At 40.2% G+C, this 10,828-nt stretch overlaps 1 protein-coding gene across 3 annotated transcripts; it reads right to left on the bottom strand.

Moving 5' to 3' along the window:
• spns3 (spinster homolog 3 (Drosophila)) lies at positions 1-7,430 on the bottom strand. 3 transcript variants are annotated; one of them, XM_040149640.1, is made up of 13 exons: positions 7,331-7,430; positions 6,166-6,412; positions 5,992-6,057; positions 5,502-5,638; positions 4,847-4,998; positions 4,228-4,294; positions 3,998-4,140; positions 3,390-3,542; positions 3,098-3,287; positions 1,763-1,828; positions 1,570-1,668; positions 1,266-1,437; positions 1-447 (listed from the first exon to the last, which is right to left on the bottom strand). In XM_040149640.1, exons 2-13 carry the CDS (start codon positions 6,389-6,391, stop codon positions 377-379), a joined length of 1,542 nt encoding a protein of 513 aa, XP_040005574.1. In that variant the 5' UTR covers positions 6,392-6,412; positions 7,331-7,430; the 3' UTR covers positions 1-376. The 3 variants fall into 3 exon arrangements, with proteins under 3 accessions (XP_040005574.1, XP_040005575.1, XP_040005576.1); XM_040149641.1 differs by having other exon boundaries at positions 1-444; XM_040149642.1 differs by lacking the exon at positions 1,266-1,437 and having other exon boundaries at positions 1-444.
• Between the last annotated feature and the right edge of the window lie 3,398 nt (positions 7,431-10,828).

Genomic DNA, 10,828 nt, shown 5'->3' with positions numbered 1-10,828 from the left:
TTTTTTTTCTCTTTTCCCCTGTTAAAGAGATTAAATCCAAATCGAAGGTCTGGAGGGGTATTTCATTCTGCACGGACTGTGAAGCACTTTGAAGCATATTTGGAATTTTGTGCTGTATAAATAAAACTGACTCGACTTCAGCTGTACAAAATACAATTATAAGCCTGAGTGAAACATTATTAAAAAGGCATTTGATGGTCTGACAATGTGAATTTACACTTTTTTTTCTGCATCTGTCATCAGTGTCTGCCTGTAAAGTTACAAAAAAATTATCCTTTTAGGTCAGCTCCAACATTCTCTTTTCCGCACCAGTACTTTTTAACTTAACTTCAGATATTTACAGATAAATTAATTGCATTGTGGCTTTTTATCAGCTTTACTCCTTACTCCTGTTGCTCAGTTCTATGGAGGGCTCAGGTGCAGGAACCTGCTGTGGTGGGGGATCTTCTGGTAACACACACATACACACACACACACACACACACACACACACAGAGACACACATGCAAGCACACAAACAAACAAAAAAACAAAACAAAACATGTTTGAAATATTTTAAATTAAAGTAGGAAACAATCATTAGAATGACTAAGTGACCAGACATAGGTATATACACACACACACACACACACACAAGCTGGCGCAGGATCAGACAAGTGTATGTCCGACCACGTTAAGAGGGAACCAGCTGTCATCTACTAAGGTGATGTGCCAACTAAGGCACTGTATTGGTGCAGCTGCCCCATACAACATTGAACAATCCAACAGAATAGAGAGAGTGAGGTCAGCTCAGATCCAAATGAGAAAGACAATGTTGTCTTTATCAGCTTTAACCCATCTCTGCCTCTGAGTGGCCAGAAAACTAGACTGCCAGTGTGTTAGCGGGCATGTGTGTGGAAAAGGGGAATTTGTTCCCAACTGCATTAGGAGCATGGCTATCTTGTAGTAAAGTGAGCTGAACAGAGGGCTGTTCTTTAGGAAGGGCTGGACACGCCAGCGTGTGTGTAACGCTGACCTTAACAAACCAACACAATAGAGAGGACTAATCATGTGCTTGTGTGTACTCCATACAAAAATCCTCTACAGAAATACAAAATGAAACATTCTCAGAATATGTTGATTTTTTTGTAACCAAAGCTCAAAAGAACTGTAGAATTTGTGTGAGTGTTTCTGTTTGAGCCATGGTTGTACTGTATCACTATTTAGTTTTGGTGTTTTGTTGTTCACGTGAGTATAAAAGGACCATAACTATCCTTTTTCAGTACCTTCAACCAATTGCTGAGCTGCCTTCCTGTCTTCAGTAATGTAGCGGGAAGTCATGAAGAAAAACAGCCCACCCAGGATTCCCACAAACGGGCAGATCAGGAGGCTGTACTTCAGGCTTTGGAATGTCCAGTCATTGGTTGCAGGTTTAGATTGTTTTATAGCGTCAGAGATCTACCGGTGAGGACAGCACTCGTGCTCAGTGATGCACAGAAAAAGCAGCTTACACCAGCTCATAGAGGTACTATTGATGAATCAGTACAGTTAAAAGGACGTTGACTGTGGGAAAGTGGAACTATTTCTCACCGCTCCTATTAGGTAAGGACTCCCAGCATCACCCAGGAGATGACAGACTGTAATCTGGAGAGCCTCAGCTGTTGCCCTTCGGGTTGGTATAACAACATACTGAGGTAAAAAGCAACACAGAACAAAACCATTAGCTTCAATTTTCAGCAGACTGTTTTATATTTTTATTTCCAAACGCACCATTCAAACTCACCAGCAGTATATCAGCAAGAACCGCCCAGTTCAGTGATATCAATAATTCACCAAGGAAAATGAATACCTGAAATGAGACAGTTAGGACGACCAGTAAGCAAACTGATAAATAATCAATTATTCAATAATCACTGAATGAGCTAACAGCTTTTGAATTCAGATTTTTCCTTCAAAATGTCTTGTGCTCTACACTTTTTGACATTGTCACACATTCTTTATGAGCGTGTTACAAGTTTTTTTCGAGCTGTATTGCCTTTACTAAGCGACGTATCCAGACCAGCTACTACATTAAAAATCTAGCTCATCTGGACATATTACCTGAGTGTCTGACATCTTGACAAGAATTTAAAATTATGTTCAGTGGATTTGAGAAAAATCCCTCTGAAAAACTGAAGGAAAACATTCACTCTCAGTGCGCTCTTTAGTTCTAGTGCATCGTGTTGACGCCAGGAATCATTGGCCCTGCAACTTGGCTGGAAGAAATTCAAAAAGTCTACACCTGTGGGGTTTCCCTACCACATGGAGGGTCAGTTCTGACTTTGTCATGTACAAGTTTTAGACAAGACTAAATTGAATAAGTTTTATAAGCATTTAATATTGATTGACCCATTTGATGGCGGGTTTGCTATACAATATATATTGGTCATCTAATGGTCAGGTGGAGCCACATATGGATCTCATTCCCTTAAAAACCCTCATTAAAACAAGACTAAGAGTCATACTTATGGCTCCGTGAGGTAAATGCCACAGTCGGCATGCTTACATGCTCAAAGTGACAATGCCAATATGCAACAGGTATAATTAGCCATTTTCAACATCTTAATTTAGCTTGTTAGCTTGCCAACATTTGATAATTAGCAATAAACACAAAGTACAGCAGAGGCTGAAGAGAATGTGCAATGGACAACATAAAATTTCAAAGGGATGATGGCACTAGATTGAAAGTTAAGGGATCACTAGAGTTATTTGTTTGAGGGGGACATGAGTGTGTGTGTGTGTGTGTGTGTGTGTGTGTGTGTGTGTGTGTGTGTGTGTGTGTGTGTGTGTGTGTGTGTGTGTGTGTGTGTGTGTGTGTGTGTCAAATTACACGTCAATCCATCCAATTGTTGTCAAGACACTTCATCCAAAAAACAAAAATGTGAAACTCATGGTGGCGCTACAGATAAAGTCAGAGGATCACTAAAGTCAGTAGGATTAATCCTCTGGAATATCTGTTAAAAATTTCATCATAATCCATCCATTAGTTGTCGACATATTTCAGTCTGGACTAAAGCAGTTGAGCCATGCTTTACATTTGACTAGAGGACATCAGCAAAGACAGAGGTTTGTCTCTTACATAAGTAGCTGGAATGCTTGCTGATGCCACAAATATGGTGATAAAGAGGTATGGGGCCGAACCCAGCATGCCTGCTGCACAGATGAGTGGGTCCGCATTTGGCACCTTGTCCCTAAACCATCTGGATAAACCAGTGCCAAGACTTCCACCCAGAATGCCCGTCACCAGCGTCACAGCCCCGAAGATAAAACTGTACGGGGAGCAGAGGCAGACAGCATTATTAAAACTCCGTAGTGATTTTGAATGAAATTAGCTAAATTATGGGTGGTGCAGGTCAAAGGTCGTGCTGCACCTGGCGGGGGTGTCACGGGGCTCTCCAGTGCGCGGCATTTGGATTCCCTGAGAGACCTGAGCTCTGGATAGAAAAGTAGGCATCCAGAAAGCCAGAGCGCCGGTGAGGAAGGCCATAGCCGTCACTCCAAATGATGACCACACATAACTTTTGCTAGGGTCAGAGTAACAAAACAAGATTTGCAAATATGAATCAAAAGTAATATCTCCGTAAATTTAGGGACTATTGCAAAGTATTGCAGTAATAATTAGATCCCTACTGATACATCTGCCAAGCCAGTTTATTGTCTGGTATGAGCAGTATAGAAATGCCAAAAATATCGTTTAGACAGTGAAGCCACTACATAGAACGTCCACCAGAGAGCACCAACAAGTTTATTTTTCAACTGTAAATACCCCGCCTGGTCCTTTCATAACCAAATTTAAGGGATCATTATTTCATTCTCAAAATGTGTTGTTTTTGTTATGTGGTTGTGTAAAAAATGAATATCAGCTGACTTATTTTTATCTGATTTTTCAAAAATGATTCAAAATCAATATCTATCTTAGACTAAATTCCTGTATTGGCCAGGTTATAGTATTAACCCAGTATTAGTTTCCATGTCCTACTTTTTCAGAAGATACTTGACGTCCTCCAGGTAGGAGCTCTGCTCCGTAACTCCCAGTCCATGGGTTTCCGCAGCTCCTCTGGCCGGGTGAGGGCATAAGAAAACCAGCAAGACAAGTCCCACTACACCCATGATAGGAGTGATCTGATAACATGAAAAAAATGTTAAGATATCTATCACTCGATTTCTATCAGTTAACGCTTACATTACTGCTAATGAAGATGTTCTCACCCTGAGAGCCCAGTGCCAGTCCCCCGTGAGAGTAGCAATTCCTGCCCCCACTATGTATCCAAGACCACTGAAAAGACACAGAGTGGTCAAATCGTTTGAGCGATCATTATGACATAAACAAGCTTAACATTACATTACACCTGTCCTGTGGTATTTATAGAGAAAAAACCAAACCTCTTCGCATGTTGATTTTACTTTGAACTGTTTAAAGGACCATGATTTGGATGATAGATTATTTGCTAAAAAAAAAAAAATCACCTTACACTGCTGTCTTGCCTTTCCATAACTTAGCAGGTGAAAGCTTTCATTTTATTTCAGCAAACTATGAAACTTAACTTGCAGAGTGAGACTTGATTTTGTTGTTATGGCTCTGTTATCTCTGCGTAGCCCATATTGTCTTCCAAGCCTAAGTGCTGCATTGATCCTAGAAGCCCCAAAAGCTGAGACATTTAAGACAAATAAATTAAATTCACATCATCCTTTTGACAATGTATATGGTTGCTTGTTGTTCAGCTTTCTGTTTCGCTTTTCCAACAGCATTTTTTGTAAATAAAACTGCTCAGCTAACCCCTCAGCTGGCCACACGCAGCTGTGGACCGCGATTGAGTTGGTTTCTAACCTTCCGACGGGGATAAAGATGTAGAAGACACAGATCATCACGCTCCGTTGACCACCAGTAAAGAGGTCACCGATGATGGTGGGAGCAAGGGTGGAGTAGCTGGCCTCTCCTATCCCGACCAGGGCTCGCAGCAACACCAGAAGCCAGAAGAACTGAAGAGATCAAGACAGCGGTATGGAAGCATTTTACCATGGCTCAGTCACAAATACCACCAGGATCTTCTCACAGTTTAACATCCACCATTCTTACGACTAAGAACAGTACAATAAATATAATACTTCTTTAGTTCCAAAGTACACTGCAGAATACAATAGAACTTCTCTATTGAACTTCATGTTGAGGTCCATGTTATACACTAAACAAATTTACAAAAAATTTGGACATTTATTGGGATGACTTATTTAATATTTGCTTAAGCATCTATCAACATGGGCTTTGCATATTTGTAACCTTAAGGGTAAGTATCCAGAACCAGAAATTTCACTTCTCATACTTATTGCGCTGAAATTCAGTTCATTCATTTTCATTTGTTGAGTGAACACATGGTGAAGTTGAAAAATAGAGGAAGCAAAAACTAGCAGGAAGTATCACCTTGCGAGCTTGGTGCTTCTTATTTCTTATAAAGTGTATGTGAACACTTCTATTTCTCACTTACCCTCTCAGTCACAAAAGAGCTGCCAGCTGCAGTCACTAGCCACACACTCAAACCACCAATCATGATGTATTTCCGGTTATAGCGGTCCCCAAGGTAACCAAAGAGAGGAGCCAAAAGTAAGAAACTGCAGATGAAAACTGTAAGAGCATAAACAGAAGTTAATTTCTTCCTCATAATGTCGTAAATTGACTTCTTAAATTAGATTGAATGAAGAAAACCCACTCATTCAAATTAAAACTACTGCAAGAATGTGGTCAGTCAAAGCACAGTTATCAAACCAAGGTCACTGACTAATTTATTCTTTCTTTAATTTATTTGTCATACAATAACCAACAGTGTTTTGCTATTTACTTGCACCAAATGTTGCATAATTTAATGTTAAGTAATGCAGGGTAAAATGGGGACCTTAAAAACATGTGTGAGTTTTAAACATCCATTTCTCAAAGAGATGGTGTGTGAGTGTGTCTATCAAGTAGATGCATCATTATACCTGTTTGTAGGAGTCCAGCTGTACTGTCACTTATATCAAAGGAAGTCTGAATTTTGGAGAGGACACCTAAATGACAATAAAGACAATGTATGTGTAAGCCCCAACAAATTAGAAGCAGTAGATAGTGTTTGTTGACGGCTATTGTTGTCATGTGTACACAAAAGATCATCCAACCTGCTATTGTGTACCGTTCCATGTAGTTGAGCAAGTTGATGTAGCAAAGCACAGCTACAGCCATGTAGGCTCTTCTAGGTGATATGGCTGGTTTTTCCACTGCCCTTGGTGTAAGTGATGCCAGGCTGTTTGCAAAGGACCCATAATGTAGCCCAGAGCTGGAGCCCAGACTGCATCGAGGCTGCGGCCTGTCCTGGGGGGACGTCACTGATCCCTCTGACTTCATAGTGAGCAGCTCTTTCCTCACCTGGAAATGGAGGAGGTATGACTATGGTTTTAGACAAATAAGTTACCCTCTGCACTCTCACCAAGGACGATAATGCTGCAGCGTGTGCACAATTCTTTGGGAACAAGTCTTATTAGACAACTCAATAAAGCTCAGTGACAAGACTGAATTGTATTGTATACTGAGTAGGGGATATTCATTTTTTCAAGTTTTTCATCTCAAAATGAATGTCTAATTACATCAGAGAACAATAAGTGACTGTCTCCATCCCACTGTGAATATTTCAAGCTAATGCCACATGGTGAGAAGAGAAATGCATTTTTAAATTTTGCTTTTGAAGTCCTTTGCTCAACAAGTAATCTAGTTTGGTGGAAACCATTTAATGTGGTTTGCGGACACACTTTAGAAATCGTCTTAATGACACGAAAGGCATTTACACAACTGTGTAACAACAAATTGTTGCAACTATGTCAAAATAGCAGAGAAAGGAGAAGAAGGATTTTCAGAAGATATTTTTCAGTTATTTCACAGAACTTACATCACAAAGCATGTTTCGTCAGGTCACAGAGTAACAAGACAAGAAATGTAAAAGACATAATATTGTAAATAAAAGTATTTTAGTAGATAATTTCACATGTGGTGTTTTGCTTTTGTTGCATACTGGCTGCAACATTGTACTTACCAAAAAGTCACCATGCTTCCTGCTTTGACTGCAATGAGACTATTGTGCATAAAAACTTTTCTCTAAACAACTTAGTGCAATGCAGCTGCACTTTTAAAGTTTTACCCGCATTAACCTAAGACCTCGCTCTCTTTTATCACACACACTGACAGTGGTACACTGACAGATTCATATCATACAGGTATAACTCTTCAGCTGCCAAAACTGTCTCCATAAATTAAACATCAGATTGAAAAAAAAAGAACAGCCTCACGTACTCGCTGATGATGTCTTGTTTATATAGTCGTCTCAGTTTAGGCCATTTTTGCAGTTTTTAGAGGACGGTGTGGTTCTCAGTGTGTCTTCTGAGGCTTGAAGAAGCTAATAGAGGCCGCAGCCTTAACATGCCTTGATAGATATTAAGTTAGCGAAGGGACCAGCCCACTCTGGGTTGGTCATATGCTTTTACACAGATCCCTACTGTGATGCAATGCAGTAAACAAGCCGCATTTCATTTTCATTTTCCCTCTCGTCTTGACTCCGTTTTTTTCATTCTCCCTTCAAATAAGCAGGGAATTAAACGATAATGTTAGATAACATCATATGCTAACGGTCCGATTCGGGGAATAAGTTTGAACGGCTTTATTCACACCACTCACTCAACAGAAGGAAGGACTGAGAGAGTGCGTGTGGGTGTCGGATGGTAAACTAGAGATGAATGTATTGTGACTTTCATCAGTGGTTCGCCTCAAGTCAGTATTGCCCGCATGCCGGTCCAGACAAATAATCAAAAGCTGGTGTTGCTTATCACCCAAAATAACTTGTGACCTCTACTTGTGAATTGTTTGTCTTCAAAGTCTAAGAAATATGTGCTCTAAATTGAATCGAATTAGGTAATAGCGAGGATGACAACGTTTAACTGGGACATCCACTGAAAACTCCACAGCCGTTTAATCGCTGGCAGTGCTAGCACTGCTCTGCTAATTTGTCTTCTGTTTGATATTACATTCCCATGTATCAAAATCATGTAAGACTACGAATACGCTTAATAGCCTTTAAAGATTTTCACTCATCGCTCATCTCAGTGATCACTCCTTTCAGATCATTTACATTTTCTTACTTTCATCCTCATAAACTATTATATATCTAAAGCAGCCTTTAGCTGGCGGCCGTCCCGTGAGATAGCAAAGCGTCAGATCTTTAACACATTCTGACTCTGGGACCGAACGCAGAGACACAGAGGGGCAGGCTCGTCGGCCACCAACCGAGCTACATGTGTGGTCACTTGTCAGCAATCGCGTGCGATTCCTATCCACTTCCTCCTTTACTCATCCCACAAGGGAAAACACGCCGTCAGTCAGTGTGTGAGATTATTTCTCATCTTTATGAAGATGCAACCAAAGTTATACCTGTGGTCAATGAGAATATGTAAGTCAACATCATACTCTAAGAGATTATTTTGATGTTGTTTTGTTTCTCTTATTTTTTCCCAACACCTTAGGTTTTCATTTGTACTGTGGTGATTTTTCCCGATATTGGTATTATTATTGGTGGTGGTAGATTCACAACTGGTAATACAAAACTAAAGCCAAAGTAAATTTTGTTATCATTTTCTTGAGGGCTGTTGGAATCCTGCCGCCATCTAGTGTCTACTGTGAGTATTACACAGCCTATTCCTATTTGAGAAAAAATAATATTCTGGTAACCACCCTGAACTTGACAGCTATTGATTTCAGAGCTATATTGACAGTGAAAACTTAGTGTGAGCACCCTTGGTACAAAATGTCATCCCGTCTTTGAGTAATCTTGCATGTAGCCAGATGCAGCATTCCCTACGTTTATTCTTTGACATCTATTTAGGGGTTTACGGCTGCCTTGTCTGGTGATAGTCTAGCTGGAAAATTGAGGTTAATCGGAGACCAATGCTAGCTGAAAGAGTGAGCGGGTGGAAGAAAATAAATATTGAGTGGCGAGCAAATTATTCAGTTCAAAATACAGATAATATGAGATGTAGGGGGAGAAACTAAAAACTGGAGGGAATACTGACCAGATTACGGGCTGGAGATGGTCACTTGAAAACAGCACACTGCACATTACTGGTTCAGTGGTGAAGCCAGACAACTTTCATAGGGGTGGCCAGGCCAAGGCCAGTACTCTTGTTGTTGTGGCACAGAAATGAGTATCTTCAGTTTTGTCTGCTGGTATGGCGCCTTACAGACTTTAGATGTTTACTCGTGATAAAAGAGTTTGTATCTAAATTTTCTAGCTAAACCAACTTCTACTGTCCAAATTTACATGACAACATGATCCAGGCTGCAAAAAGTTAGTCAACAACAAACCATCCATGAAATATGAACACACAGCCAGGTGATTGTTACTCCTCCTTCCTCTGTGCAAAAACATCCACGTTAAACACTAATCATGTTCCATTTGACAGAGCTGGACATTTCCTTTTTGCCTTGGCTCTCAGGCTCAGTTCATTCATTCACTCTTCATATGACCCAACTTTAACATGTGCTTCACAGTTTGCGCGTCCACTATTTTTAAATTCACTGGATTAGAAAAATAAGTTGGAGGCCCGGTCCAACATCCTCCTGATCACATAGAAAAGTTGGCACAACTCAAAGCGCACAGACCCAGTCCAACTGCCGAATGTCGGCACCTCTACGGACTGACTGACTGACTGAATGATGAAGGTTCAACATCGGTCAGCTGGCTGAGTGTGTGAATTCCCCCACTGGCCGTTGCTCCTTTAAAATGAAAGGAACAGTTTCTGTTGCATCATCGGGGAGCGTTGACAGGCAGTGTTGCCAACTTAGCGTCTTTGTCACTAGATTTACTGACTTTTTAAACCCCTGCAGTTGTTATTATACAACACTTTTACAATTAATTTTTGGACACACAAGTCGAAATCTAGGACCATTCTTGAGACAAATCTGCCGAGGTACAGTATGGCAATCTATCAATCATTCAAACTTTATTTATATAGTGAAAATCATACATCAAACGCAACTCCAAGTGCTTAACATAAAAAGAGTTAAACAATAGCATAATTTTAAATAAAACAATTTAAATTGATAAAAACGTTGAAATGTAAACATTTATGTATCGGAAGACAATAGCTCCTAATTGGCTAAGTCAGGAGAAACCCCCAAAACTAAGTGGTGTGTCAATCCTTGCTTTGAGATTCCTCAGTGTTTGGCCTAATGCAGTTTAGTCTTTCTAATTCACAAAGTCTAAAACAGCTCTTAGATCAGGATCAGGTTTGAAGCATTTACAACAAAACCTGGAGCCTAAACTATGTATTTCTTAGATGAGTGTGAGATCCGCAGTGGATGGATGATGAGACGGCCTGTTTTTCAAGAGCACTCTTGACTGTGTACTTTCTCTCTCCAACAATAAATATTAACAATGACCTCACACAGAGGCTCGGGCTCAGAGGCCCCATGACCTTTTAGGCCCCCAGGCCCGTGTCTTGAAGGCCCGATTGGTAATTAACCCATAGAAATCACGGCCTCTGGCCCAGTTCCCTCATTATCTGTACAACATGAAAAAGTTCATAAATTGATGGATTTCGCATGAATACACATTTGTATTAACCACATCTTTATCATTCCTAAAAAGTTCAATAGTTATCCTATTAGCTGCGCTGTGTGTTGGTCAGTTTGAAAGCCAATGACATGGCCACAGCAGTAAACCTTTGTTGAAATGTTTCCCTTTTATTTTGACAACTAGGTTGTCTGTTTGGGAAATATAGAAAGAATTTAAATGTGTTT

Source organism: Xiphias gladius, chromosome 17 (assembly GCF_016859285.1).
Source record: "Xiphias gladius isolate SHS-SW01 ecotype Sanya breed wild chromosome 17, ASM1685928v1, whole genome shotgun sequence".
NCBI lineage: Eukaryota > Metazoa > Chordata > Actinopteri > Istiophoriformes > Xiphiidae > Xiphias > Xiphias gladius.
Note: the sequence above shows the minus strand (reverse complement) of the source record. Positions and strands in the feature narration are given on the sequence as shown.